Genomic DNA, 26705 nt, shown 5'->3' with positions numbered 1-26705 from the left:
ATCAAAGAATACACCTTGAACCTATGATGTTATTTTCTAAGTTAGTTGGTGTAGTGGAGTGTGGCATGTGAAAATAATTTTATTTTCATTTTAATTGATTTCAAGTCAGTAGTTATGTATAATTGTTATAGTGGCTTTTCAACACAGTGATAGTAGCTTTCTATGCCTATATTAGTATCTTTTGAATCTGATGTCAGTAGCTTTTTTGTTTTTCATTTTGATTGACTTCAAGTGTTCTTTTGTCAATAGCTTATCAAATTGGAAAATCATGATTCTGAATGAAATTCAATTTTCTTTTTGTTGTGATTTCGTATCTCTAGTATTTCTTGTTTGGGATTCGTGTTTTACTATCAACATGGATAATCAACTGGCTTTGTGCAATCAGTATCTATGTCAATAGCTTTTTATTACTAGTCCAGTAGCTTTGTACATGTGTCATATTAGCTTTCTGTATCTATGTCAGTAGTTTTTTATAACTGTTAAAATGGCTTTCCAATACAATGATAGTAGCTTTCTATGCTTATGTTAGTATCTTTGAACGCTGATTCTAGTAGCTTTTATCAAATTGAAAATCAAGATTTTGTATAGAAATTCAGTTTTCTTTTGTTGAGATTTCGTATCTCTATCCTTTCTTGTTTGAGATTTGTGTTACTCTGTCAACATGGATAATCAGTTGGTTTTGTTGCAATTAGTATATATGTCCGTAGCTTTTTATTACTGGTCTAGTAGTTTTTTACATGTGTTATAGTAGCTTTATGTTTCTATGTCAGTAGCTTTTAGATTTTTTTTTTTTTTTTTATCATCTAATTGATAAAGATTGCTCATTTTGTCGTATTTTTGTTCTTGCAGAATTCTTCCCATTTGCATTGGCGGTGGTTGATTCCGAAAATCATGTGAATTTGAGTAGTGAAGCCTCCATTGACCAAGAGATCATCCGGCCAACCAAGAAATATTGAAATGAAGCTTGGTGTTGTAAGTGGCAAAATAATGCTTATGGTTAGTGTAGTGTGGTAGAGCTTGACAACAAGAAACTTCAACGGAGGCCATCTGAAAAATGACAGTAGCATTATAAAACTATTGTAATAGATTTTCACAACTATGGTAGTGGCTTTTTACAACTATGGAAGTAGCTTTTTACATAGTTATATTATTGTTGAACCCTGCATACTTTTTGCATCATTGAATATGATTTTTTTTCTCAATTGCTGTAGCATTTATCTTTTTGCTGTATACTTTACATTTCTATAGGTTTGTTAGTCTCTGAGAATAGTTTTCTCAGTCTTTAGGAGTAACTTTTGTTCTGCGTCGTTGTAGTTTTTGTTCTGCTTAGTTATAGCTTTTGGTGTTGATGGGAGTAGCTTTTGTTACGGGTGAGAGTAGTTTTCTAGTGTTGGTTACAGTAGCGTTTGTTGTTGGTAGAAGTAGTTTTTGGTGTTGGTGACAGTAGCTTTTGGTTTTGAGAAGCGTAGCTTTTGTTGGTGACAGTAGTTTTTTGTGACCTCGCCGGAGGTCGCCGGAAATTTCACCATAGTAGCTTTTGTTGCAAGTGACATGCAGTAGCTTTTGGTGCTAATGACAGTAGCTTCTATGGTCGCCGGAAACCTCGTCGGACTGTCAGAGTTCGCCGGGGTCAGCCGGAGACCGGCCGGAGGTCGACCGGAGACCTTGTCGGATAGGAGAGAGATAATGATTGTTGACTTTTTACTGTAGTGGCATTTATGTAAATATGTTGATTTTTATATCCAAAATTAACACCTAGTGGCCTTATGAGGGAAAAAAATAGTAGGTGACCTTATGACTCAAATAACATTCAAAAATGGCCATATATGTAATTTAGCCCTAATAATTTTTAACAAGGATATAAATGTATTTTTATCATGTAATTAATCTACATTTGACGCTGGAAAAATGGGAGGGAAAAATAATCATTTAGAGGATGAGAGGATTTGAATTTGCTCACCACATTACTAAAGGTGGTGATACCACCACTCTACACATGCTCACCACGTGTCCAATAGGTTAATGATGGTTAAGTCTGTAGTATTAATAGTAATAGACTAATAATATTATATTAATAATTAATGAAGAAAGAGAAATAAAAGAACAAAACTCTCTCTCCTCTCCCAGCAAACCCAGAAACATACATAGCAAACCCAATTTTGAAATATGATTTCCCTTATGAATTTTGTGTAAAACCATAATTACATGCTCACAACATATGCACAACAATCATAAAAGGATCAAGGCTTACCTTCTGCAATTACTGTTATGGATTCCATCTTATGCAACTGCTTAACTCGATCACTAAATGTGGTCTTCTGTTACTTACCAACTTGCTTCTCAATGGACAGAACTTATGCAATAGTCGTGGTAGTAATCAGGGACCAATTCATCTGTATATATATGAGACTTAAACCTCAAGAAGCTTCCCATTAAAGCACTACAAAAAAAAATTCAAATTGCCACGGCGCTGTGCCGTCGCGGAAAGTGAAATTGCCGTCGCGAAAGACCAATGGCGACGGCTAGGCGACGGCAATTGCGCCGATGTCGTTGGGGGCGTCGCCATTGATATTAGCGACGGCTAATGCACCGTCGCAAGCTTATTAGCGACGGCAAGACGTTGCCGTCGCAAGCATTTTATAATTGTGTACAGGGCGACGTACCGAGCTATTGCTCGATGAAGGAACTCGTATGCGTGATCGTCGGAATAGTACTGTGAGTGGACTTTTGTTTTAAATAATGATGCATGCGTTTATTTTCTTGAATTAATGCTTTATTTAATTAACATATTACTTTTCGAGCATATGAATTGATTTCGGAATTTGATTTCGGTTTATCTCGTGGATTTGCTTTCAATAATGATTTTCATGAAGTGATTATGATTTATTCCGGTTGTGAATTTCGGATATTAATTTTGTTATGCTCGGATTCGAAACTTTGATTTATGTTGTTTTTCAACAAAGTATTTTCCATGGTATTTTTCCAAAATGGAATATTAGTTCATTATTGAACTTCCTTGCTTATTCATCATTGACTCGAGAATATTTTTGGCGTGTGGGACACGCCGTTGATTTATTGATATTTCTTATTTATTTATTGACTTTCGGATTTGGCATTGAGAATGCCTTGATGATGATTTTCGAATTGGTTTTGTTTCAAATTATGGAGATTATGATTTATTATTATTTTTCGCATTTTTGCTATTGATTTGAGATACTCTTGGCGTGTGGGACACGTCGTTGGAAATTCATTTGCGAGAGTTGGGGAAGCTTTATGGATTTATGTGGTTTTCGGATTTTCTTTTGCCATACTTTGGGTGACTATTATCATTGCTAGCATTGATTCGTCCGCCTTTGTGGTGAGGTGATGGGATCACCGAAGCCCGTCCGCCTTTGTGGCGCTGGTTACTGTCTTTGTGACAGTAATGCTGAAGCCCAGTATCCTAATCGCTACACATAGTGGCGTGTAGGTATATAACGGGAGTATATGGGAGTACTTTAGCCTGGGAGGCTATCACCCGAGCCTGGGAGGCTCATTCGTATGGCTATCTTCTTCCCCTACTTTTATATTATTTCTGGGCTAGCGGGGTCTAGTCCGATGATACGATACCCAGCGGATTTGATTTACAGTTTCCAGTTTCCAGTTTCCTGATTTTTAAAGATAAATATTTTACCATTGTTGCATGCATCGAGTTTTTAAAGAAATAAATGTGGGAAAGTATAAAATCCTTTTTCTTTTCAATTATTTATTTTTGTCCACTCACGCTAACGTTTTCATATACTTTTCCCCTGGGCCCTTCGGTTTCAAATGCCCAGTTTGCAGGCGAAATTAGTTGAGGTCAGGCGTACATGGAGTCGAGGCATAGCCAACAGCATTGCTTCCGCGTACTCATTCTATTTCTGTTTTCTTTGTTACCTAGTGGATTTAGTATTGCTCTGATAACCTATGGGATTAATATTGTTTTTGGGTTGAGACTGATATTTGTGAAATTGGAGTTGTGATTTGGGGAGCAGATGGCTCCAGGAGATTAAGGATGGATGATATAGAAGTGTAAATGTTTTCCTACAGGTTTTGGGTAGCCTACTTTTAGGGGAAGTTCCGCCAAATTTTTGGTAGAATTTCTTCTAAAGTGGACCCCGCAGGGCTACTTCGGATTTCGGGGTGAAATCCGGGGCAGGTCCTGTCAATTACAGCAAATGAAACTAAAACTTTCAATTACTTCTAGCAGTATGATGATATCAATTACTTCTTTAAAAACAAAAATTACAAAATCAATCATTCTTGTGGACTTGAAGATTCCTGCAATTATGGCAATCAACTTCCACCATGCTCTATTGTACTCAGAATTTCCTGCAATTATGAATATTTCTAATTGATCAGTACTCATTCAATTTATATGAGAATATGCAAGTATATGATTCAGTATATATGTATTAAACCACCACGGCCTATTAAATTAATGATTCACATATTCTATAACTTGTGCACTATTTTGTTAAAGCACAAAACCCAAACTTCAAGTTCCTCTGTACACCAAATTATAAACCAAAACCATTCTAAACTCAGTTCAGTTTCACACTTCATGTAAGCCACTGGACATGTATACACACCACATTCAACATAGAATGAAAACTTCGAACTTCAGTTTCACACTTCATGTAAGCAACTGGAGACACACACACACACACACACACACACACACACACACACACACACACACACATATATATATATATATATATATATATATATATATATATATACAGATTTTATCCAGAGCGGAGTTCCGCTTTGAAATTAAAGTGTGAACTTCGAGTTTTTGGTCACTCTTCGGTCGCATATCCACATCTCGACTGTTCAGTTTTTAGGTACTAGTGTAGTATAGATTAGGGGTCATCATGGGCCGGGCTAGGGCCGGCCCTACCCTAAATTTTAGGGCTTAGGGTCGGGCCGGGCCGGGCCTAGTCAAAGTCAACAAAATTTAGGGCCGGGTAGGGTCGGGCTAGGGCTTAAATATGCTAACCCTTACCCGCCCGAAAAGCCCGATCCGTTAGGGCCGAAAGGGCCGGGTCAGGCCGGCCCTCAAATAGGGCCAAATAGGGCCGAAATGGGCCAAAAAAGGGCCTTATTTTGTTTAACAAAAAAAAAACATTATTTTTTTCTTCTCAAAATATGGCTTAATGGTATATATTGGTAATAAAAGACTCATTGTTTTTTATTGAACATATTTAATACACACACCGAAGGTGGAAGTCACTGAAATTTTTACCACTACCATATATTCATATACGGACAACATCCAACGGTGCATTTTAAAAAATTCCATTTCGTCCCCCATTTTGCTCATGGAGGATAACAAGCCTAATAAACGAGTTATACTACATTAATAGGCATATAAGGATTATGTGCGATCCAAAAATTTTGAAATGGAAATCGACCAATCTGAAAATTCTCATATGTTTATACAACATTGATAGGTATTGTGTAAAAAAATTAGGCCGATCTGCCATGAATAAGGCGCCCAACGTAGCGGTCAACGCTTTGCACAAGCAAACTTCCCTAAGGGGAGCGGCACCATGCGCGGACAAACGTTGTGGAATTTTGACATCCGTAAGTAGACCCCCTACTCATGAGAGTGTGGGAGCTGAAAGATCGAAAAAAGTGAATTGCCAAGAACCGGTTAAGAGCATATTTGTTTTATGTTCTATTTAGGGTATTGAGTTGACCGGGTAGATCGAGGTCCAACCGAATGCGGAAATTGTTGAAATTTCTACCACTAACATATATTCATATACAAACAACATCCAGCGGTTCATTTTAAAAAATTCCATTTCGTCCCCCATTTTGGTCATGGAGGGTAATAAGCCTAATAAACTAGTTATACTACATTACAAGACATACAAGGATTATGTGCGATCCAAAAATTTTGAAATGAAAATCGATCAATCGGAAAATTCTCATATGTTTATACAATAGTGATAGGTATTGTGTAAAGAAATTAGGCCGATCCGCCGTGAATAAGGCACCTAACGGAGCGGTCAACGCTTTGTACAAGCAAACTTCCCTAAGGGGAGCGGCACCATGCCCGGACAAACGTTGCGGAATTTTGACATCCATAAGTAGACCCCCTACCCATGAGAGTGTGGGATCTGAAAGATCGAAAAAGTGAATTGCCAAGGACCGGTTAAGAGCATATTTGTTTTATGTTCTATTTAGGGTATAGAGTTGACCGGGTAGATCGAGGTCCAACCGAATGTGGAAATTGTTGAAATTTCTACCACTAACATATATTCATATGAAAACAACATACAGCGGTTCATTTTAAAAAATTTCATTTCGTCCCCCATTTTGCTCATGGAGGGTAACAAGCCTAATAAACTAGTTATACTACATTAATAGGCATATAAGGATTATGTGCGATCCAAAAATTTTGAAATGAAAATCGATCAATCGGAAAATTCTTATATGTTTATACAATAGTGATAGGTATTGTGGAAAGAAATTAGGCCGATCCGCCGTGAATAAGGCACCTAACGGAGCGGTCAACGCTTTGCACAAGCAAACTTCCCTAAGGGGAGCGGCACCATGCGCGGACAAACGTTGCGGAATTTTGTCATCCATAAGTAGACCCCCTACCCATGAGAGTGTGGGAGCTGAAAGATCGAAAAAAGTGAATTGCCAAGGACCGGTTAAGAGCATATTTGTTTTATGTTCTATTTAGGGTATTGAGTTGACCGGGTAGATCGAGGTCCAAACGAAGGCGGAAATTGCTGAAATTTCTACCACTAACATATATTCATATGCAAATAACATCTAGCGGTGCATTTTAAAAAATTCCATTTCGTCCCCCATTTTGCTCATTAAGAAGTTAACATTACATTGGTAAAATGGTTTCAACTCGACCAATTGATTATTTTTAGTTATGTTGATTACTTGATTTATTTCAAAATTGGTATTACATGAATATATTGTCCAATTTGAAATAATATCTTTGTAATTATTACAGTTAATTAGTTAACAGTAATTATTGGTAAATATTAAAATACCCATAAGATTATATTAAAACGGCGGCGTTTTTGCCGAATTAAAGCTTAATTCTTTAAAAAAAATTATTTTTTTCTTCTCAAAATATGGCTCAATTTAAAAGACTCATTTCCTAATATGGCAGATTGAAATAATTTTCTACACTTCCATAGTTTTATACATATAACACATGTAATAGAAAATAACAAAAATAAAATATAAATTTTAGGGCCGGGTTAGGGCAGGGCTTTTAGGGCCGGGCCGGGCCTAGCCCTTACAGGCTCAATCGGGCCGGGCCGTAGGGTAGGACCGGGCTTTATTTGTGTGACCCATACCCTACCCTAAATAAAAAAGGGTCGGGCTGGCCCGCCCTAATGGAAGGGCCGGGCCGGGCGGGCTTAGGGCCCAAGGGCCATATGATGAGGCCTAGTATAGATCATCTCTGCAAATTTTCAGCCAAATTGATGATCGTTAAGGTATCTAACTCGCTTAAACCAATCGACGGACTGAATCTGTCAACCTGAACCGTACTAGCTTTAAGGCAGTAATCAATGCCTTAACGATCATCAATTTGGCTAAAAATTTGCAGGGATGATCAATACATTAGTACCTAAAAACTGAATGGTCGAGATGTAGATATGCGACCGAAAAGCGACTCAAAACTCGAAGTTCACACTTTAATTTCAAAGCAGACCTCCGCTCTGGATAGGATCTGTATATATATATATATATATTTTTTTTTAGCATACACATACATATATATATAGATATACACTACACACAGAGTCAACATTGATTTATGAGAGAAATGGACACTGAAGATTTAGAATGTACGGTAGCTCTTGAGACTCCCTGGTCTATATTGATTATGAAATCACAGAAAAGTACCAAAATTTAAGCAAAATGCTACCATTTGAATCATAAACAAGGTAAAGACACAAGCTTTAAAGAGAAAAAGATCTTACATTCCCTCGGCGGTGGATGCAGAGCGATGTATGGGAATGAATGCCTCGCTAAGATCTCCGGTCTATCTGTTTTCGATCTGAGAATTCTTGATCTGGAAGAAGTGTGAGATTTCGAGTGAGAGAGAGGGAGAGAGAGTCAAACCCAGAACAAACACAAACCGGGAACGAATTCCTCACCTTGTGCGTTGGAAATAGTGTGCGTCGGCGCTGGATGCAGAGCGATGACCGGGAACCTTCAACGATCGGGAAAAGCTAGGTTTGGGGTGGATGCAAACCGTATCTAGGTTTGGATGCAGACCGTGTGCGTTGGCGGTGGATGCAGACAGTGTCAGATCCGTCCACCAAGCCCTCGCCGACCGATTGGGAATCAGAGGTGGTGGTGGTGATTGTACCGGCGGCGGAGGAGTGTAGGTTTACTGTCTCAAGGAAGAGAGCCAGAGAAGATTTTGAGAGAGAGGCGGGTGGGTTTCTGTCTGAAAACCTCAATAGCGTCAAGGTTAGGCCTCATCAAAAAGCCCGAGGATCAAGTGGGCCGATGGAGGCCCGCCGGCCCGGAGGGCTAAAAGCCCGCAAAAGCAAGCCTTGGTGGGTAGTGGGCCGGCCCGCCAAAAGCCCGCAAAAACCCGGCCAGGCCCGTAAAAGCCCGCTAGGCCCGGCCCGTAAAAGCCCGTAAAATATTATATATATATATATATATATATATATATATATATATATATATATATATATATATATATTTGTGTGTGTGTGTGTGTGGAAGTTTTTATATTTCTATATAGAATATGTGCATTAGTGCATATATATATTCTACATATCGGTTGACCAATTCGATCGGATTCGAAAATATGGTGAAATTGGCTAAATTTTTTACCACACTCATAATTTATTGTAATAAACTCATCCAACGGTCGGTTTTTCCATTTTCTTTGAATTGATAGGGGTTGCTCTTTGGAGTGTATGATATATAAATATAGGTTTATAAGAGTAACTAAGTTTGACTTAGTGGATCGAATTCGAAACGAGAACCAAATTGGCTAAATTTTCTACAACCACCATAAAACATTACAATCTCTCCATCGAGTGGTTGGTTTCTCCGAATTCATTTTCCACTTCATGGTTGCTTTAGAATGAACCTCAACAATTTAAATGCAATATACAAGTCATACAACTTTAGGAGGAAAATTGGTATAGGCCAATGTGTTTGTAATTAAAATTAATTTTTTTTAATCTCATGTCCACACACATCCATCGATGGAATATTTACAAACGTGAGGTGAAAAAATAAGCACGTTTCGCGGTCGTCATGCCATCGGTCAACCAAGAAAACATACAAGTGACGACAGTTGACCAATTCGATCGGATTCGAAAATATGGTGAAATTGGCTAAATTTTTTACCACACTCATAATTTATTGTAATAATCTCATCCAACGGTCCATTTTTCCATTTTCTTTGAATTGATAGGGGTTTCTCTTTGGAGTGTATGATATATAGATATAGGTTTATAAGAGTAACTAAATTTGACCTAGTTGATCGAATTCGAAACGAGAATCAAATTAGCTGAATTTTTTACAATCACCATAAAACATTACAATCTCTCAATCGAGCAGTTGATTTCTCTAAATTCATTTTCCACTTCATGGTTGCATTAGAATGAACCTCAACAATTTAAATGCAATATACAAGTCATACAACTTTAGGAGGCAAATTAATATAGACCAACATCTTTGTAATTAAAATTGAAATTTTTATCTTATGTCCACGCACATCCATCGATGAAATATTTACAGACGTGATGTGAAAAAATAAGCACGTTTCGCGGTCGTCATGCCATCGGTCAACCAAGAAAACATACAAGTGACGACGGTTGACCAATTCAATCGGATTCGAAAATATGGTGAAATTGGCTAAATTTTTTACCGCACTCATAATTTATTGTAATAATCTCATCCAACGGTCCATTTTTCCATTTTCTTTGAATTGATAGGGGTTGCTCTTTGGAGTGTATGATATATAGATATATGTTTATAATAGAGTAACTAAATTTGACATAATTGATCGAATTCGAAACGAGAATCAAATTAGCAGAATTTTTTACAATCACCATAAAACATTACAATCTCTCAATCGAGCGGTTGATTTCTCTAAATTCATTTTCCACTTCATGGTTGCTTTAGAATGAACCTCAACAATTTAAATGCAATATACAAGTCATACGACTTTAGGAGGCAAATTGATATAGGCCAACATCTTTGCAATTAAGATTGAAATTTTTATCTTATGTCCACGCACATCCATCGATGGAATATTTACAGACATGATGTGAAAAAATAAGCACGTTTCGCGGTCGTCATGTCATCGGTCAACCAATAAAACATACAAATAACAACGATTAACCAATTCGATCGGATTCGAAAATATGGTGAAATTGGCTAAATTTTTTACCACACTCATAATTTATTATAATAATCTCATCCAACGGTCGGTTTTCCCAATTTATTTAAGTTGATAGAGGTTTCTTTTTGGAGTGTATGATATATAAATATAAGTTTATAAAAAATATTATCTTTAAAGATTTATTTGTAAATAAAGCCCGCAAGGCCCGCCCCGAAAAGGCCCGCAAGCCTTAGCCCGGCCCGGCTAGAAAAAGCCCGCGGGGCCCGCATTAAATGGATGGGCTTGGATCCTTCAATTTACAATAAAGCCCGGCCCAGCCCGGCCCGCTTCTATTTAAAAATGGAGTAAGGCCCGGCCCAAGCCCGCTACCAATGGGCCGGGCTCGGCCCAGCCCGGCCCGTTGATGAGGCCTAGTCTAGGTTTTGCTTTGCCCTATTGGAGTTTGGAGTTGGGCTTCATACCTTTGGACCTCAAATGGACTCACTTAATTTAAAAACCCATTTTCTAATGTAACAGATTCAAATAATTCAATATAAGTTCTATACTTCTATAGTTTTATACACATGTAATAGAAAATAACAAAAATAAAATATAAATTTTAGGGCCGGGCTTTAAGGGTCAGGCCGTAGGGTAGGGCCGGGTTTCATTTATATGATCCATACCCTACCCTATTTGAGAAAGGGTCGGGCCGGCCCGCCCTAATGGAAGGGCCGGGCCGGGCTGGCTTTGGGCCTAAGGGTCATATGATGAGGCCTACATTTAGTAATGTGGTGAGCAAATTTGAATCTAGGACGAGAGGATTCACTTTCCCCCATATTTTCCATTCTCAAAGGAAAGTTGTTCATTTCCTTATGCACACCAAACATAAGAAAGTAATACATTTCCTTTTCAAATCTCTCAATTCCGTGGGCCTAAAAGCAGACTCGACAATTTCAGTTTGCTCAAAATCTACAGAAAAGGGCAAACACAACTTTATAAATTATAACCGGTACATCAACACATATCATCCTTAATATACCACACCCAAATTGAGAGTAATAGTAAATATCTAAAATTACTTCATCTTCATGAATCATAAGTCATAATTTTACATAGAGTAAGCTAGACCCAACCACAAAGCTTCAAACGAGGCAAAATCATTCCCCCGTCTTATTTACTCTCGTACTTGTCACTCCGCCCTTCTTCCTGGCCGGGTGTAACCGGATCAGGCATTGCCTGCTCAAGAACTCCTTCATCATCATAAAGACACTGATCGATCACATCTTCAGAATTAATTGCCTGCGACCAAGCCTTATTGGTCATGCTGGGAGACTCCTTATTCCTTTCCCCGAGTTCACCCAATTCTTTCTCTAGTCTCAATACTTTAGCCTGCAATTCTTTCACATCGACTTCCTGTTTATTGGAATTGTTATAGTCATGGACGCAGCTGGCAGCAAAGTTATACAATGTATTTCCACCTGCCAATTAGTAGAACAAAATAAGGCTTAATTAGTAGAAACGAATTGCAAGCCAATGCATTCTACCATCGCTTTGGTTAATATCCATGGACCAAAGGCTGACACGAACTTTAAGAATATTTATGTTTGCACAATTCATATCACCAGCCATACAAATATTTATTTTTCAAGCCTCGGTGATAGAATTATTTTATTAGCTAGATTTTAAGCAAATTCTTGTGATACAATATGTCACCAGAATGTCAATTAGCTAATCTTCAATCAATAAACAGACTATTAATCAACAGAAAAATAATGTTTCGATGTCCAGTCCTATCAGTAATGCTTTCCCGAAGAAGTTGTTTTCGAATGCTTATGTTGTTGTTTATGCAGCTGTTCAATGAAACTCCGGTTAGTGTGCTTCTACTATAAGCACCTGAATTCTAGATGAAGCCAAATAACCATTTTTGTCAAACCTGTTTTGGGGATTTCAGTAATCCTATCTCTAACAATTAATTTTATCCAATTAATCCCAAAAGTAAACTGATCACACAATCCTAAGGTCAAAGATTAAAGTCAAATTTCAACCGGTGTGATTAGGACGTAAATTACCTGGAACGAATTTGAGGCCCTCATAGGTTGCGTTTTTAGCGACGATCGTGCCGACTTGGGCGATCTTGGACCGCGCTTCCTCGCTTCGAAAGTAGGGGATCACATTATCTCTGACGGCGGAGCACGCGTTCTTGACAGCTGTTCCATCAGGTGCGTTGCGCTTGAGCGAATCGGTTGAGGGGAACCACCTCTTCAGGGGCGTTAGATCCGGCGCGTTCCGTTTCAGTGAATCGGTTGAGGGGAACCAGCTCTTCAGGGGTGTTAGATCCGGCGCGTTCCGTTTCAGCCCCCAGCTCTTCAGGGGCGTTAGAGCCGGCGCGTTCCGTTTCAGTGTCCCAGAAATGGTATCCCATATCCCCATTTTCTCAGGGGATCAAACCTGTGTTGTGGCTACTGGCTAGTGAAAAGATACTACTGGCTAGTGAAAAGATACTACTTCCCATGAATGAAAAAGGTGGAAAACAATTGGTAAAATGGCAATCCAATTCCATTGTTTTCTTTTTCTTTAGGAAAAAAGAGAATAGATTCTCCACTTTTATTCACACTTTTATTCTCACATTTCTTAGCGAAGGTGAGAATCACCACGTCAATCTACACCATATATATCGCTATCTACACCTGCTTTTGAGATCGGTGGATTTGTAAGTGCAGTCCACTGATCTCAATAACTCTTTCACTGATAACTCACTCTCCCTCTACAAATCACTTTCGAACATGCAGCAACTGCCACGATGCCACATCTCAAAGAAATAACTCGTTTGACAACCAAAAAAAAAAACCCTTCTCTCTATCAACTAGAGTTTACGAGTCTGTTCGTGTCTAATCTCATTCTGACTTTTAGAAAAAATTAAAATTCCATCCGCAAGTCATTGAAAGTCTGAATTTTTTGTTTTTCATTCATCCCGTTTAGAGAGTCAAAAATCAACACTTTGTTCGAAATCTATGTCCAAGTCGCAACCAAGAAACTTGTTTGAACACTTCATAGTTTATACTGAGTTGTAATTGTCACACCAACTGAAAGCGTGTGCGGGTCGGGGAAGGTATAGAGTAGGGTTAAAAAAAGAAAATATTAGGAAAAATGTAGCAAAACTCACTGGGCGGATTTCAAAAACCATCGATGAAACAAAAGTATATATTGTGTAGTGCACTCTAAATCCTCTCTTTCTCTTGGCTATCCTTTCTTTGAATGCAAGTGGTTCATTACAAATCCACCAACTGAATTAGAAACCCAGACAAGCCAATTTGCCAACACATGGAAATTCTTGTTTAGAATCCTCAAACTAAATACAAATATCTTGCTCATCTTTTCTCGCTTGAATATTCTGATGAACCAAGTAATATTCAATATGAGAAGCATAGAGCAGACATTAATAAGCTATCCAATAGGATCAGAAAAGTGGTGCAGACAGCAGAGTTCATCCCGGGTATTTATGCCGATCTGTCTTATAATTTTCTCCCTCTCCCGACCTGTTCCTCAGCTACAACTGCAAAGAAAAAGAAAAATCTGCAACCCAGAAGGAGCGAAGATGCAATGTCGCATTGCTGCAATAACAATGTCCTTACTCATTTACTGAAAATTATTTCCATAACACCACAAATTGGGAAACCAAAATGGCAAATTGCAAGTATCTCTTCAATCAAAAGTATATCTGTTTCCATATCACCACAATCATACATTTCAACCCACCAAAGAGGCAAGACTAAAAATCATTCACAAGAAGTAAAGAAATGAGTAAATAGAAAAGATATCAGCAACAGCAACATGTTCTCAAAGAGAGAGTGCTCTGTGCAGACGGATTGCCTATCAATGTAAAAGAAATGGAAATTTTTCTAGCAAAATCGGGCATCAAATGATTCAAAAGGACAGAGATTACGTGATCACAATATTGTCTTGCCACTCAACAGAGAATGGCCCCAGATAAAAAGAAATGGTAGAGTAAGGTGTGTGCTCCTCCTCCTTCCTCCAAGTTGTTTATTTTGGTTAATGTTTTACTGCCTGGAATAAACTATAAATGTATGCATGTGTTGTTAGCTGAAGCTTTTTCAAAAAAAAATTATACAGCTTTTTTCTTTAGAATGAGCTATTAAAGTCTCATGCCTTAACAGAAATATACATACAAAACTTATCATCCTTTACAGATTAACAAACAGAGAACAATTAAACATCGGTCAGCATGTTGGAAACGAACATTACAGTGAGACTAACATGTAGTTACATAGATCCCAGTGCAAAATGATTATGGTCTCTAACTCCACAAAATAAGTTGAACTGCAACTGACCACTGCCTTGAAAGGTTCAGTTCATAGAGACAGCCCCGCAAAAAGCAATTCCAACTCCCGATCTTGTGAAGTAGTTCTCTGACATAGAAAGGAACATCAGGAAGAGCAAAACAGCATCAAATACTCGGAACAAATTCTTTTTATCTTCTAACTACAATCAGAATCATATAGAAAACACAAAATTTCATGCTGTATAACAGAGCAAAGTGATCTTCAAACAAAACTTTTCAAAACCAAATTCTTTATTGTGGCTCTAATATAATTGATTATAATTCACCTAAACAGTTTCCAGGTCTTCCTGTAGTACCTACATCCATGGTTTTTACAAAATGGGTAGCCGAGTGTGGAGCATCTAGCTACTAACCAGTTCATGCTTATTTGTGTTTCATGATAATGACAAACTATGGAATGGAATTTGAACCAACCAGATGTCATTGATTCCTTGACTATAGGTTGGTTTCAGGAGTTTACAGAGGCTAATAAAAGCGGTATGAAACCACCAAAACCACAACCGGCTGGGTGGGAGAAACCACGGCTTAGGTTTCTCAAGCTCAATAAAAAAAGGGGCTTTTGATGCTGAGATAATTTAGGGAAGGGAGGGAGCAGTTCTTAAAGATTATGATGGTGCCTTCGTGGCAACCATGTCTTAACTGATCCAAAGTATTTCTTGTGCCTCAAATGCTGAACTCTAGTCTATCTTGGAAGGCTTAATTTTGTGCAATTGCAAGGATTTAGTCACCCATTTGTGGAGAAGGATTGTCCACCTAGTACCCAATCCATCAGGTCCGTGATCCAGATCATTCCAACCTTAGTTTTCTGTTGTAGTATGCTCAATTTAGTTAGTGAATAGTTCCTATTCCTCTATACACCACATAAATCGGCAGTCTAATAGTGTTGCACAAATGCTAGGCAGGTAACTGGGACTTTGATATTAAAAGCAAGGCAAGGTTAAGTACGGAAACTAAATCACAAAACACCAACCGCAGATATGATTGAACCTACAGCAGAACTAAAATACAGCAAATGTAAATAATGTGCACTCACCTGAATGGACAGGAGCTGCAGAATCTTATTAAGAACCCGCAATCGATGCGTAACATAGGAGCTGTGTGCAGGCAGCCTCTGCATTCTCTTGACTTCTTCGTGCACAGATGCCTCCTTCTCTGCAGGCCCCATTTGCTTCAATTGAGCCTTAGGTCGGACACCACCGCTACTATCCTCCATGGGCACATCAAGCGTACTCATGTCCTTCAAAACTCAAAAGAATCCATAATCAAACACAATTGAAATTATTAACAATTTGGTAGTAAAAGCTAGGGTTTCTGGGATTGGGGGTTTAGTAAAGCATTCAAGCTGCAGCCAATTGCATAGGGGCTTAGTTAAAGCAGGAAATTTTGGTTTCTAGGGTTCACTGATACCAATCTTGTTGGTGATTTAGGATAGGAAATTCGATTTTGGTTACCAAGGATGAAGGGAATTGGGGAATAGAGGAGACAGAGATAAGGTGAACCGGAATTGAGGAAAGGAAGAGGGACTTACTAGTTAACAGGTCGCGCTGGTCGATAACGGAAAGGTGACGACTTCGCCGGTGCGACGGACGAAGCAATTTCAGAGAGAGATGGAAAAGGCGGGGACGGAGCTCGGTTTTATATTTCTCGTGTTTCGGTTTTGGGCTTCGCTGCTGATCAACCCAACAACTTTGGGTTCATATTTGAAATATTTTCGGCCAATATTCGTCGAATTTAGAATTTTTCAAAAAAAAAAAAGGTAAGAAGAAGAAGGGTCAATATTTAAAGGACCTAAGCTGTTGAATTCTTCGGCTACTAGTTTGGTAAACCTTCAAAATCTCAGTTAATCACCCCTTCAATTACCAATGTATCTTAGCAAGACTCTAATGCTCTCTACCGGTCCCGTACGGGGGAATTGGCAGTTCAACCCAATTTTTTATAGGCGAGTCACCTGTGATCGAAGATGTCATCCGGCATCTAATGGTTCTACCATTCTCTTAGAATTAGTAAAGGAAGCACTTCCGATAACCTACTACTTCAATGGAGCTTTACAATTCTACCTTGAATCATTAATCCATTATACTCCAAATCTTTTTGAAGTTTTTTGGCAAGTAACCTAATTAATGTTTTACTCTGGTAATTTCTTGCATGCTAATGGCTTGCAACTTATTTCTAGTCCTTGATGCATAGATCAATTTTTGGCTGTTTTTTTTTCTAGGTCTCATGGTGGTGCTGGTCAACTTTGTTTTGATGGGGGTGGTATCGGCTTCTTTCCGGTGCAAGACTTCTCCTTTAAATCAACCTTGAGTGAGTGGTGGCTCACTCTCTAATTGCTTATTTATGACCGTGATGGTGCTTGGTTGGGAGCAATTCAAATGTTGATTGGCGGTGGAGCTGCATAAGGTGCATGCCTTGGGGGCTTGGGATTATGCATGTTTTGCTAGCTTTGGTGGTAGCACAAAGCACCCACTCTTGCTTCTAGTGGTGGTGGGTGATTAGGTGGCTGTAGGCCAAGGAAAATTTTGGGCCAAAAGTTGCGAAGTATAGATATAGCCTAAAAAAAAAATTATACTAAGTTCATCAATGATCGACTCCAGGGCCGGCCCTGAGATTCTAACGATCTGAGACGGAAAATTAAAATGTGGCCTTATATGTGTGTGTGTATTGCGCCAAAATAACATTACAAAATCATATGTTTTGAATAAAAGTAAATATAGAATTAATAAATAAAAATTATGAATATTTATTCATACATAAGTTTATGAAATACAAAAATAGTTAAACATAAATTTTTTTGGATGGCCCAAGGAAATGACTCAACTGATTGAAGACTATAAAAGAAAAGTGAAAGGGGGAAACAAGATTCGAACCTTGGAGGAGAGAGGTTGTGAATTAACCTGGCTTCCGCTGGAGCAACACATGACAATGTGTAGATGGAAACAAAATAAGTATATATACTATATATAAACATATATACATAATGAAATCATCCGAGGCCACCGGTGAGAAGTGAGAAGTGAGACTAGGTCCTCAGGGCTTGCCTTGATCGACTCGAGGAGACTGGGTCTCAACACTCAGTCACCATCTGAGAAGTGAGAATCACTTCCACAGCCGCGATGACTCCCTCAGTCCCTCACCACGACTCGCTCCCTCTGTCCCTCACCATGACGACATGGCTACTCTTTGAGGCTCAAACGCTCAGTCCCGCCGCGGCTCCCCTGCTCCACGCAGCCACGCCTCCTGTTTCTTGAGCTCAAGGTCCTCTTGAATCTTGATCAATTGTTTTTCCGTCTTCATTTGGAGTTAATTGAATACCTTAGGCTTAGTCGGCTAGTCGCTTAGAGGGATTGAATAAATTAATTAAACTATTGAATCAGGCTTGTATTGAATACCTTCATCAATTTCTCATGTTTCTATGATTGGTTTTGTCTGACTTGTGCCCACAATCTATGATTGTTTCTATAATTGAACTATATATGCTGGTATCAAAATATAGCATATCTGTTTTAATTGAATCAGGCCTGTATTGACTTTCTTCATCAACTAGGCTATATAGGGAAAATCGTCCAAACAGTGTCTGAACTTTTCCAGACTATTAATTTTCATGCCTATACTTTGAAAAACATCAAAATGGTACCTGAAGATTTAAGCCCGACCCAATTTCCGTATCTAGCAACAGTAAAAACGTTAACCTCGTTAACTTTTCAAGGGTATTTTTGTCCTTTCACTATTCATCTTCTCTGAAATGATGGGCCACCACTCGTCTCCATCCTTTTCTTCTCTCCACCGAAACCATCACCAAGACCAAACAACAAAAGTCCAATTTTTTTCTTTTTTTTAACATGAATTCAAAAGATGAATGTTCATCGTCACTTCCTCCTTGCTTATCAGTTCTTCTTTCTTACTTCTTCATTTCAATCATCTCTATCTTGCCCCACTTCATCAAATTTCAAACCTCATCTTTCTGGGTTTCTTTCCACCTTTGCTTTTCTGGGTTTTCTTCCCCAATTTGATTCCAATCTCGTCCCACCTAGTTGACTTGAAACTAAAGAAAAATCAAACCCTTCATTCATCTAACCAAACCCAAAAAGTTTACAAAATCCAAGTTGGACCCAGAAGCACCAGAATCCCGCTCAAAACCAAGAAGTACGACAAGTTCGGCACCGCGCCGAATCCAGTGGCCGGAGCACCAATCCCAGCTCGCAAAGCCCAAACCCAACTCCACCACTCTTCTTCTTCTTCCCAACGCAACAATCCCAGCCCCACTGCTTCACGAATACTTCAATCCACACAGCTCCGGTCAGAGAGAGAGAATTAGAGAGACCATCTTCTTGATTAAATTGTCCTTGTCCTCGTCCTCTGGCTGCTGCTGCGTTTCAAAGCCATAAACATCCCAGTATCAATTTTATCAATTGGCTATCAACAAATTGGACTCTTTCTCTCTCAAATTTTTGGGATTGCAACTTAGACTTTGATGACAGAAGGCCAAAAATTAATGCCTTTGGATTGGGATTTGAAGTACCGCTCCATTTACCATCCACAAACACGTAATTATCAAGGAGTATAGCTTGTCTGTGTTACTTCTACAACAACTTCTCTTTCCTCTACACATGCAACAAATTAAACAATGGAAGTTTAGGAGATGAAGTTCTTGCTACAGAGCAACCAACATAACTGTAACTATTCGAAAGAATCCTAGAACCACGTACAAAAAAAGTCAACCCAAGAAAGCAGAGAGCAATTAGTCAAGAATCACTACTTACCTTGTGAACCTTCTCAAATGAGGAACACCAACAGAATTATCAAAGAAGAGCGCCATACGGGTCCATAAACCCCAGAACCTGAAACCAAACGCCACTGGCACAAATTGGACCCTCCAGCCTTCCCATTCTGGCCCGAATCAAACACACTCAAACACTCTACGAAGCTTCTCTGAAGAAACTGAGACCACAGACACAATCAAGACGAAACCATCCATACCGGTGAGATGCCTCGATTTGGCCGGAATCGGTAACTACATCGGAAAACCCGAGAAGCTTTCGGGCTTCACTCTGCCACCGTCGCCGGTCATTCGAAGTCGGAACGACCGGGTTGCCCTTCGCCCCGCCGAGATGAGTCCAACGGTGCCGGTCCGACGTCCAGGCGAGGCCGGAAAATGAAGGTCAAGACACCCAGAGACATTTGGGTGTCCAAATCAATTTCTGGAAATAGCTTCCCAATCTTGGCCTCCACACTCGCTCCTCCTCCGCTCTACATCAAAATCAATTTCTCGTTCTTTCTTTCTTCCTCTAAAGAGCACTGTTGTGAAGTTCATCAATCATTCAGAGAAAGAGAGAGAGAGAGAGAGAGAAGAATCGAAAGCATTGGGAAGGAGAGGGTTAACTCCAAAAAAAAATAAAAAATTGTTTCGGAAGTACCGGTTTTACCCCTCAACAGTTAACAGAGTTAACGTTTTTACTGTTGCTAGGTACGAAAATTGGGTCGGGCTTAGATCGTCAGGTACCATTTTGATGTTTTTCAAAGTATAGGTATGAAAATTAATAGTCTGGAAAAGTTCAGACACTGTTTGGACGATTTTCCCGGCTATATATGCTGGTATCAATGTATATACTAGCCAATTGTTTTAGTTGTGCAGACGGTGAAAACTTTAGTTGGCTAATTGAATACCTTGCTTTTGTTGTGCAGATGGTGGTAGTGTTGGAAACGCCAAAGGCGTGAGGATGAGCCTCCTACTGGATTCCAAACCTCAAAAAAGAAAAAAAGAATTTATATATATATATATATATATATATATGGGTGGTGCTATTCACACACCATTTTTTTCTATTCACACACCCATTCTATTTATTAATTACTTTAAATCAATTTTTTTCACAAAATACCCTAACTACCCTTCTTTGCAATTTTTTTATTTTTTTTATTTGACAAGTTAATTATCCCCAAATCCTAAACCCTTATTTTCCCGCAGAAAAAAAGGAATTTAAAATACTTTTTCTTGAAAAGAGGGGGGGGGGGGGGTTTAGCAAGTTTTTTTTTTTTTTTGAAAGGAAGGGTTTGTGTTTTCTATTGAGGGTTGATTGGTTTTGATGCTTCTAGTTGCTCTTGCTTATGAGTTTTTATTTTTATGAAGCAATGTTGTGGATTGGTACATTGGTTTTTGTTATTTTCTGCCAAATTATTTGGATAATTCATGCTCTAATATACACAATTGAAGTATTTGTGCTGCTGTAAACTTAACTTTGTGAGATGATTTTTCATCGTTCTGAGATTAGAATATGGAGAGCGAAACCATATCTACTACTGAAAATATATATATATATATATTGAAGGGAATGGAATATATTTTAGCAAAACCAAATGTTGAAGAAGAAGAGGACAAACAGAATATATGGCATCATATAACGGCCATCACCTTCCGCAATTTCTCCTCAGACTAGTAAGCTTTTTCTGGGAATTACCAGACTCCAGTAAGAGATCCATACGTGTTACCATAGATAAGAAGACAAAGTCTTCTGTCAAATGCTCTCTGTAATGACCTATAGAACATTCAATTAACTTGCTCTCAGCTCCAAGTTGGGGGTAGTTATAGTCAGTCCCACCTGAACCGTATGAACCCTGTTTTAGACCTCTACCCAACTACATCCTGGCATTTTCTTCGACCCAGAGCTCTTCATCTTTGATCTTGTCTTGCAAGCATCACCCCATCTAGCAGAAAATGCATGTATATCTGATGACTCGACGCAACTTCTCCCAACTTCGCATGTGAGTGCATGCCCCTAATAATGCTCTCCAGACTCTGGCATCTCGCTCCATCGGCATTGTATTAATCAAATCTAAAGCTTCATCGAAGAAACCAGCACGGCCTAAAAGATCTACCATGCAAGCATAACGTTCCAACTCTGGTTCGAGCTAGATGGTGCTTTTCACGCATGATCTGAAAATATTAATCCTTTCCTTCTTTAATTTTATCAAACATGCATGTCTGCAGGCAGACAAGACACTGACGAATGACACAGAATATAGTTGGATACAGCTCTTTTGCATCAGCGAGGATAGTGCAAAAGCATGATTGCCTTGCTCGTGCATTGCATACGCTGAAAACATTGTGTTCCACTTTGTCCTTGAGTTCTGTTGAGAATATATACATCCTACATGAGAAAAATGGGACCTTGCCTAAGGGTTTATAAGAGTTTGGGTCACTCCATCCATTGTCAATTGATTTTGGATGTGAACCCCAGATTACTTTATCATGGTATCAGAGCGGGTTATCAATGTGTGCATGCCTCACGGCCACATTGGCTCCACGTCACCCAAAGTTGTCCACGTGTATGGCTTGAAAATTTCCCACATGTGCGGGCATGTTGAGAATATATACATCCCACATGAGAAAAATGGGACATTGTCTATGTAAACTCAAGGATTTGGGCCACTCCATCCATTGCCAATTGATTTTGAATGTGAACTCCAGATTACTTTATCAAGTTCCATCTCTTCAAAGCATTTTTTTTGAATGATTGAGCTGTCCGCATGCATTTAGCATACATGACAGTAAGACTATTTCCAACTAGTGTAAGCTAGAAACCCCTTCTGGATAATGCAGGCATGAAAAGCCATGCCCTCTCTTATTGTTGCCAGATACGCCACTGCAGGAAGGATCGATGCTAACAAATGTGACTATGTTAGCTGACATTCTCTAATTTCATCTGGTGAAACTTCCCGGCATATCCACCCTGCATGTACCCTGCAATCATTACATTCCAGGATACCCACATCTTTCATTAATTTCATTCTATTGAATAGAAATTCAGCCAACAAAATGTCACCACATTTGCAAATCAATTGCAATACATGCCAATAAGAGCATTTTTCAAAGGAGCATCGTGTTCAAACCCATTCTTAATAAATCGTCCATGAATACCGCGATTTAGATAATCTAATAAACTACAAGCGGAGACCATACCCACCATCGTTCCTGCGTCAGGTTTTATTCCAGACAACCATAACTCATCCAACATATTAATCTCATGGTAGAGGCTAGGTCACCTATTTGGCTATATGCATTTATACGTGCATTCCATGTCACAACATCTGTAAATGGCATTCTATTGAATATAATCAAGGCATGAGGAAAGAATTCACATTTAGCATACATGGAGACCAGGGCTGTCCCAGTAGAAATATCAGAATCAATATCAGGCTTAACAGCATACCAATGTGGATCTCTCCAAATTACAGATATGAAATTACAAGGCATGAGGAAAGAATTCAAATTTAGCATACATGGAGACTAGGGCTGTCCCAATAGAAATATCAGAACCAATATCAGCCTCAATAGCATAGCAATGTATATATGCTCTTACCAAATTACTGATATGAAAGCTCCCCACATGCTGCAAGGACGCTGACCAATGTTATGCTGCATGGTTTGAGATTTTCATTCTGCCTATCTCGAAAGAGAGACAATGCCACTTCAGGATATCCAGACTGGACACAAGCAGATGTAAGTGCAGACCAAGCAACTAAATCTCTCCCTAAGTCGCTCAAACAATTGTATTGCCTTCTCTATTGCTCCGCTCATTATATATAGAAGTAGCACTGAATCATCAGAATCGACTTCTAGTTTTAAAGCACAAAGATGGATCTCTTTCCCTTCCCCCAAATCTCTCATCTCAGCAGCGGCCAAAAGTGCACTTCATGATGCAAACCTTATTCATTTACTGCCCTCCCCTTTCAAGCAATCAAAGTATCAAACAACTCCAAAACCTCCGGAAAACATGCATTACTCGCGTACCTTTCCATCATTCTCCCCCACAAAACACCATCATCATCGCTACCCTGCATCATGTTGAAAACCCTGCGAGCATTTGAGCAACATGCCAATATGCACATCTCCACACTTGGTATAGATACCAATCAACCCATTTGAAACCTCTAAGCCCAACTCCCTCCCAACCACATATCCATGAATACACCTACAAGAATCAATATCTGCCAATCTAGACACTGCTGAAACCAAGTTGAACAAACTCACGAAATTCATCCCCCCATCCCCCAAGATTGCTTCATTGGGATCCTCACTTTTCTATAACCCAGCAATATTCAAAGCATTACATGCCGCAACATCTTTCTCAATTCTCACGCAAGAAAAAATAACTACTTATTTCATATGCTGTTACCTTTTTGATAAGATGAAAATTATGTTATATGTCTATTGAAGCTAGTTTTTTAAATTTATTTGTTAATTTGAAGTAATGGGGAGTGTCAATCCTAAGAGTTTCTCAGTAGGAAATCTGATACGAGAAGTCGACTTGAATGATCAAAAATAATTAAATGATAGTAGAAATTAATGTGCAGTAAGTTTGACACAAATTAATAGAAGTATATATAGAACCCACGCATTAGAAGAACAAACATATAAACAATAGCAAATATCTTCAGACTCAAAGAAGGCAATGATCTTCAAGTGCCAAGGTCTCCGGCATAATATCATATCCTTTTCTTCAGAGTCCAGCTTTTAGTCTTCTTTTTCTTCTGAGTTGGCTTTTTAGTTTTGATATGATATTTCTTAATGGGATCCTGATGTCCAACCTTCTGTACCGCAGGTTTTTCGTACTGCTGGTTTCTCTGCGCTGTGTACTTGTCTGGGTCCATGTACTCTGCCGTAACTGGTTCTTCAGGTTTTTGTTCTGTGTACTTGTCTGGGTCCATGTACTCTGCCGTAACTGGTTCTTCTATATAAAATTCATCTAGGTAGTAACGAAAGCTATAATCAAAGGTAGACGCCCCCACCACACGTCCTCCCCAATAACCGCACGACCAACAACAAGCTGGAATAGGCTGCTTTAGCTCATAACCACATTCGCCACATACTACTAGATAGTCAGGGCCAACAGTTCCGCCAGGGGGGACAAACTCCAAGTACGGGCAACGAATAATGTGTTGGTGGTCATCACCGCAAATCTGACATCCTTCTCTTTTCATGACTCCGGCGGCTGCCTTTACGTCTTCTTCAAGCTTCTCCTTCTCCTTGCCCACTGCTGTGATTCCAGAAATATCCAAATCTAGGGTTACTTTCTCCTTCTCCATATCTAGGGTTAATTTCTCCTTCTCCTTGCCCACTGCTGGTCTCACTATGATTCCAGGAATATCCATATCTAGGGTTAATTTGGTTCTGGGTGAATCAGATCGAGTAGTCACAACGTATACAATCTTCTACTCTTCTATCTGGGAGGTGGGTATTTATAGAAAATATTATGATAAAATATAGCCGTATCCTATTAGGAATAGAAAACCAAATAAAAGTAGGAAGGACAACCTGATCTATACTACTTTGTTACCCAAAATCTAAAATTTTGACAGAATTGATCATAAAAGATTAATAAACTTTGAGAATTAATTAAATTACAAGGATAATTAAGACATTACAAAATGTATTTTTATTAAAAAAAGGGTGGTGCTATTCACACACCAATTTTCTCTATTCACACACCCCCTCTATTTTTATATTACTTTAATCCAATTTTTATTTACAAATTATCCTAACTACCCTCTCTTGTAATTATGTTTCTTTTTCTTTTTTCTATTTAGCAAGTCAATCATGAATTAAAATCATTATACAATAAATCAAAAAAAATTTGCTACCAAGATATATATTATGATTATGTTACGAAGATCTTCCAAATAACACTAATTTTCAGTAGTAGATATGGTTTCGCTCTCCATATTCTAATCTCAGAACGATGAAAAATCATCTCACAAAGTTAAGTTTACAGCAGCACAAATACTTCAATTGTGTATATTAGAGTAGGGTTGGGCGTCTGGACCCGAGAACCCGAGAACCCGACCCGAACCGATCAAAAAAGCCCGATTCGGTTCGGTTTTGTGTTGGAAAATATCGGTTCGGTGCAAAACCCTACCCGAATTACAGTTTATCGGGTCGGGCTCGGGCTTGATATTTTCCGGGACTGAAAGACCGAGAAGAACCGATTTCTCCTCCATCTCGGCCTCTCTCAATCTCCTCTCAAGCTAGCTCCTCCTCCTCCTAAACCTTTCCCCTCCATTTGCAAACCTAAAATGCTCCGACGACCCTAAACAACAACCCATCAACCACAACTGCATCATTTCCAGATCCAACACAAACACTACTAATATTTCATACACCTAGATCGGAGAAGAAGATCAGAAGGCTAAAAAAGATTGGATTTTGATTCCAATATCTGAAACCCAGTTTGTCCAATTAATTCCAAAGCTAAATCACTCACCATCACCAAACCCAAATCCAAATCCAAAATCGAATGAGGAACCCATAGTCATTTGAATTCAGGCCCTTCTTCTTCTTCTTCTTCTTCATCGTCTTCCACTTCTTTTCTCTGCTCTGCTTTGCTGGCAATCATTCCCTTCGGTGAGCATGATCTAATTGATGATGATTTGATGAATATATGATAAATAGAGAATTGCATAATGGGGATTGGGGAGGAAGAAAAAAAGAAAGAAAAAAAAAAAAAAAAAGAAGAAGAAGATAAAGATATGTAGAATTGCAGAGGAAGAAGAAGAGTGTTGAAGAAAAGAAAGAGAGAGGAGAAAGTCAGAAAGTAAAAGGCATAGAGTCTTGTGCAATATTTATATTTAAATAGGTTCTAGGATGACCTAGGACGATATAAATATAAACATTGCACATAATATACTGAGAGAGTCTCGTGCTCCAGTGGTTGGGAGTAAGGCCTATGTGTAAGAGGTCAGGGGTTCAAACCACGCTTCTTACCCAATTTTGTGCATATTTTGCATATTATTTGGACAAGCTGGGAAACAGGATTTTGGGCCCGAAAAGCCCGAAGACCGAACCGGCCCATTTGGGATCGGTTTATGTCGGTTTCCAATTTTGAAAAAGTCCGAACCGGCCCGGACTGATTGTTTCGGGCTCGGTCTCGGTCTCACCAAATTTCAGGCCCGGCCCGACCCGAGCCCAGCCCTATATTAGAGCATGAA

At 39.0% G+C, this 26705-nt stretch overlaps 2 protein-coding genes and 1 pseudogene across 4 annotated transcripts; all 3 read right to left on the bottom strand.

Moving 5' to 3' along the window:
• Positions 1 to 11333: 11333 nt before the first annotated feature.
• LOC133732681 (uncharacterized) lies at positions 11334 to 12973 on the bottom strand. Its single transcript, XM_062160257.1, has 2 exons — positions 12433 to 12973; positions 11334 to 11841 (listed from the first exon to the last, which is right to left on the bottom strand). The coding sequence occupies exons 1-2, from the start codon at positions 12791 to 12793 to the stop codon at positions 11534 to 11536; spliced, it is 669 nt and encodes a 222-aa protein (XP_062016241.1). The 5' UTR covers positions 12794 to 12973; the 3' UTR covers positions 11334 to 11533.
• Positions 12974 to 13569: 596 nt separating this feature from the next.
• Positions 13570 to 16411, bottom strand: LOC133732163 (uncharacterized). Of its 3 annotated transcripts, none has more exons than XM_062159653.1 (4): positions 16252 to 16411; positions 15757 to 15960; positions 14713 to 14790; positions 13570 to 13974 (listed from the first exon to the last, which is right to left on the bottom strand). In XM_062159653.1, exons 2-3 carry the CDS (start codon positions 15955 to 15957, stop codon positions 14734 to 14736), a joined length of 258 nt encoding a protein of 85 aa, XP_062015637.1. In that variant the 5' UTR covers positions 15958 to 15960; positions 16252 to 16411; the 3' UTR covers positions 13570 to 13974; positions 14713 to 14733. The 3 variants fall into 3 exon arrangements, with proteins under 3 accessions (XP_062015637.1, XP_062015636.1, XP_062015635.1); XM_062159652.1 differs by having other exon boundaries at positions 13573 to 13916; XM_062159651.1 differs by lacking the exon at positions 13570 to 13974 and having other exon boundaries at positions 14528 to 14790.
• Positions 16412 to 21128: 4717 nt separating this feature from the next.
• On the bottom strand, positions 21129 to 24872 carry LOC133730898 (pentatricopeptide repeat-containing protein At2g39620-like; annotated as a pseudogene).
• Positions 24873 to 26705: the final 1833 nt, after the last annotated feature.

This window comes from Rosa rugosa, chromosome 2 (assembly GCF_958449725.1).
Source record: "Rosa rugosa chromosome 2, drRosRugo1.1, whole genome shotgun sequence".
In the NCBI taxonomy this organism is placed as follows: domain Eukaryota; kingdom Viridiplantae; phylum Streptophyta; class Magnoliopsida; order Rosales; family Rosaceae; genus Rosa; species Rosa rugosa.
This window is presented reverse-complemented; position numbering and strand designations above follow the sequence as displayed.

Excerpts from the sequence above, each read along its gene's own strand:
- LOC133732163 (XM_062159653.1), bottom strand. The coding sequence starts at position 15,957 with ATGAGTACGCTTGATGTGCCCATGGAGGATAGTAGCGGTGGTGTCCGA. Across the intron at positions 14,791-15,756 it reads TGCAGCTCCTGTCCATTCAG|AGAACTACTTCACAAGATCG; the intron begins GTGAGTGCACAT and ends TTTCTATGTCAG.
- LOC133732681 (XM_062160257.1), bottom strand. The coding sequence starts at position 12,793 with ATGGGGATATGGGATACCATTTCTGGGACACTGAAACGGAACGCGCCG. Across the intron at positions 11,842-12,432 it reads GGGCCTCAAATTCGTTCCAG|GTGGAAATACATTGTATAAC; the intron begins GTAATTTACGTC and ends ACTAATTGGCAG.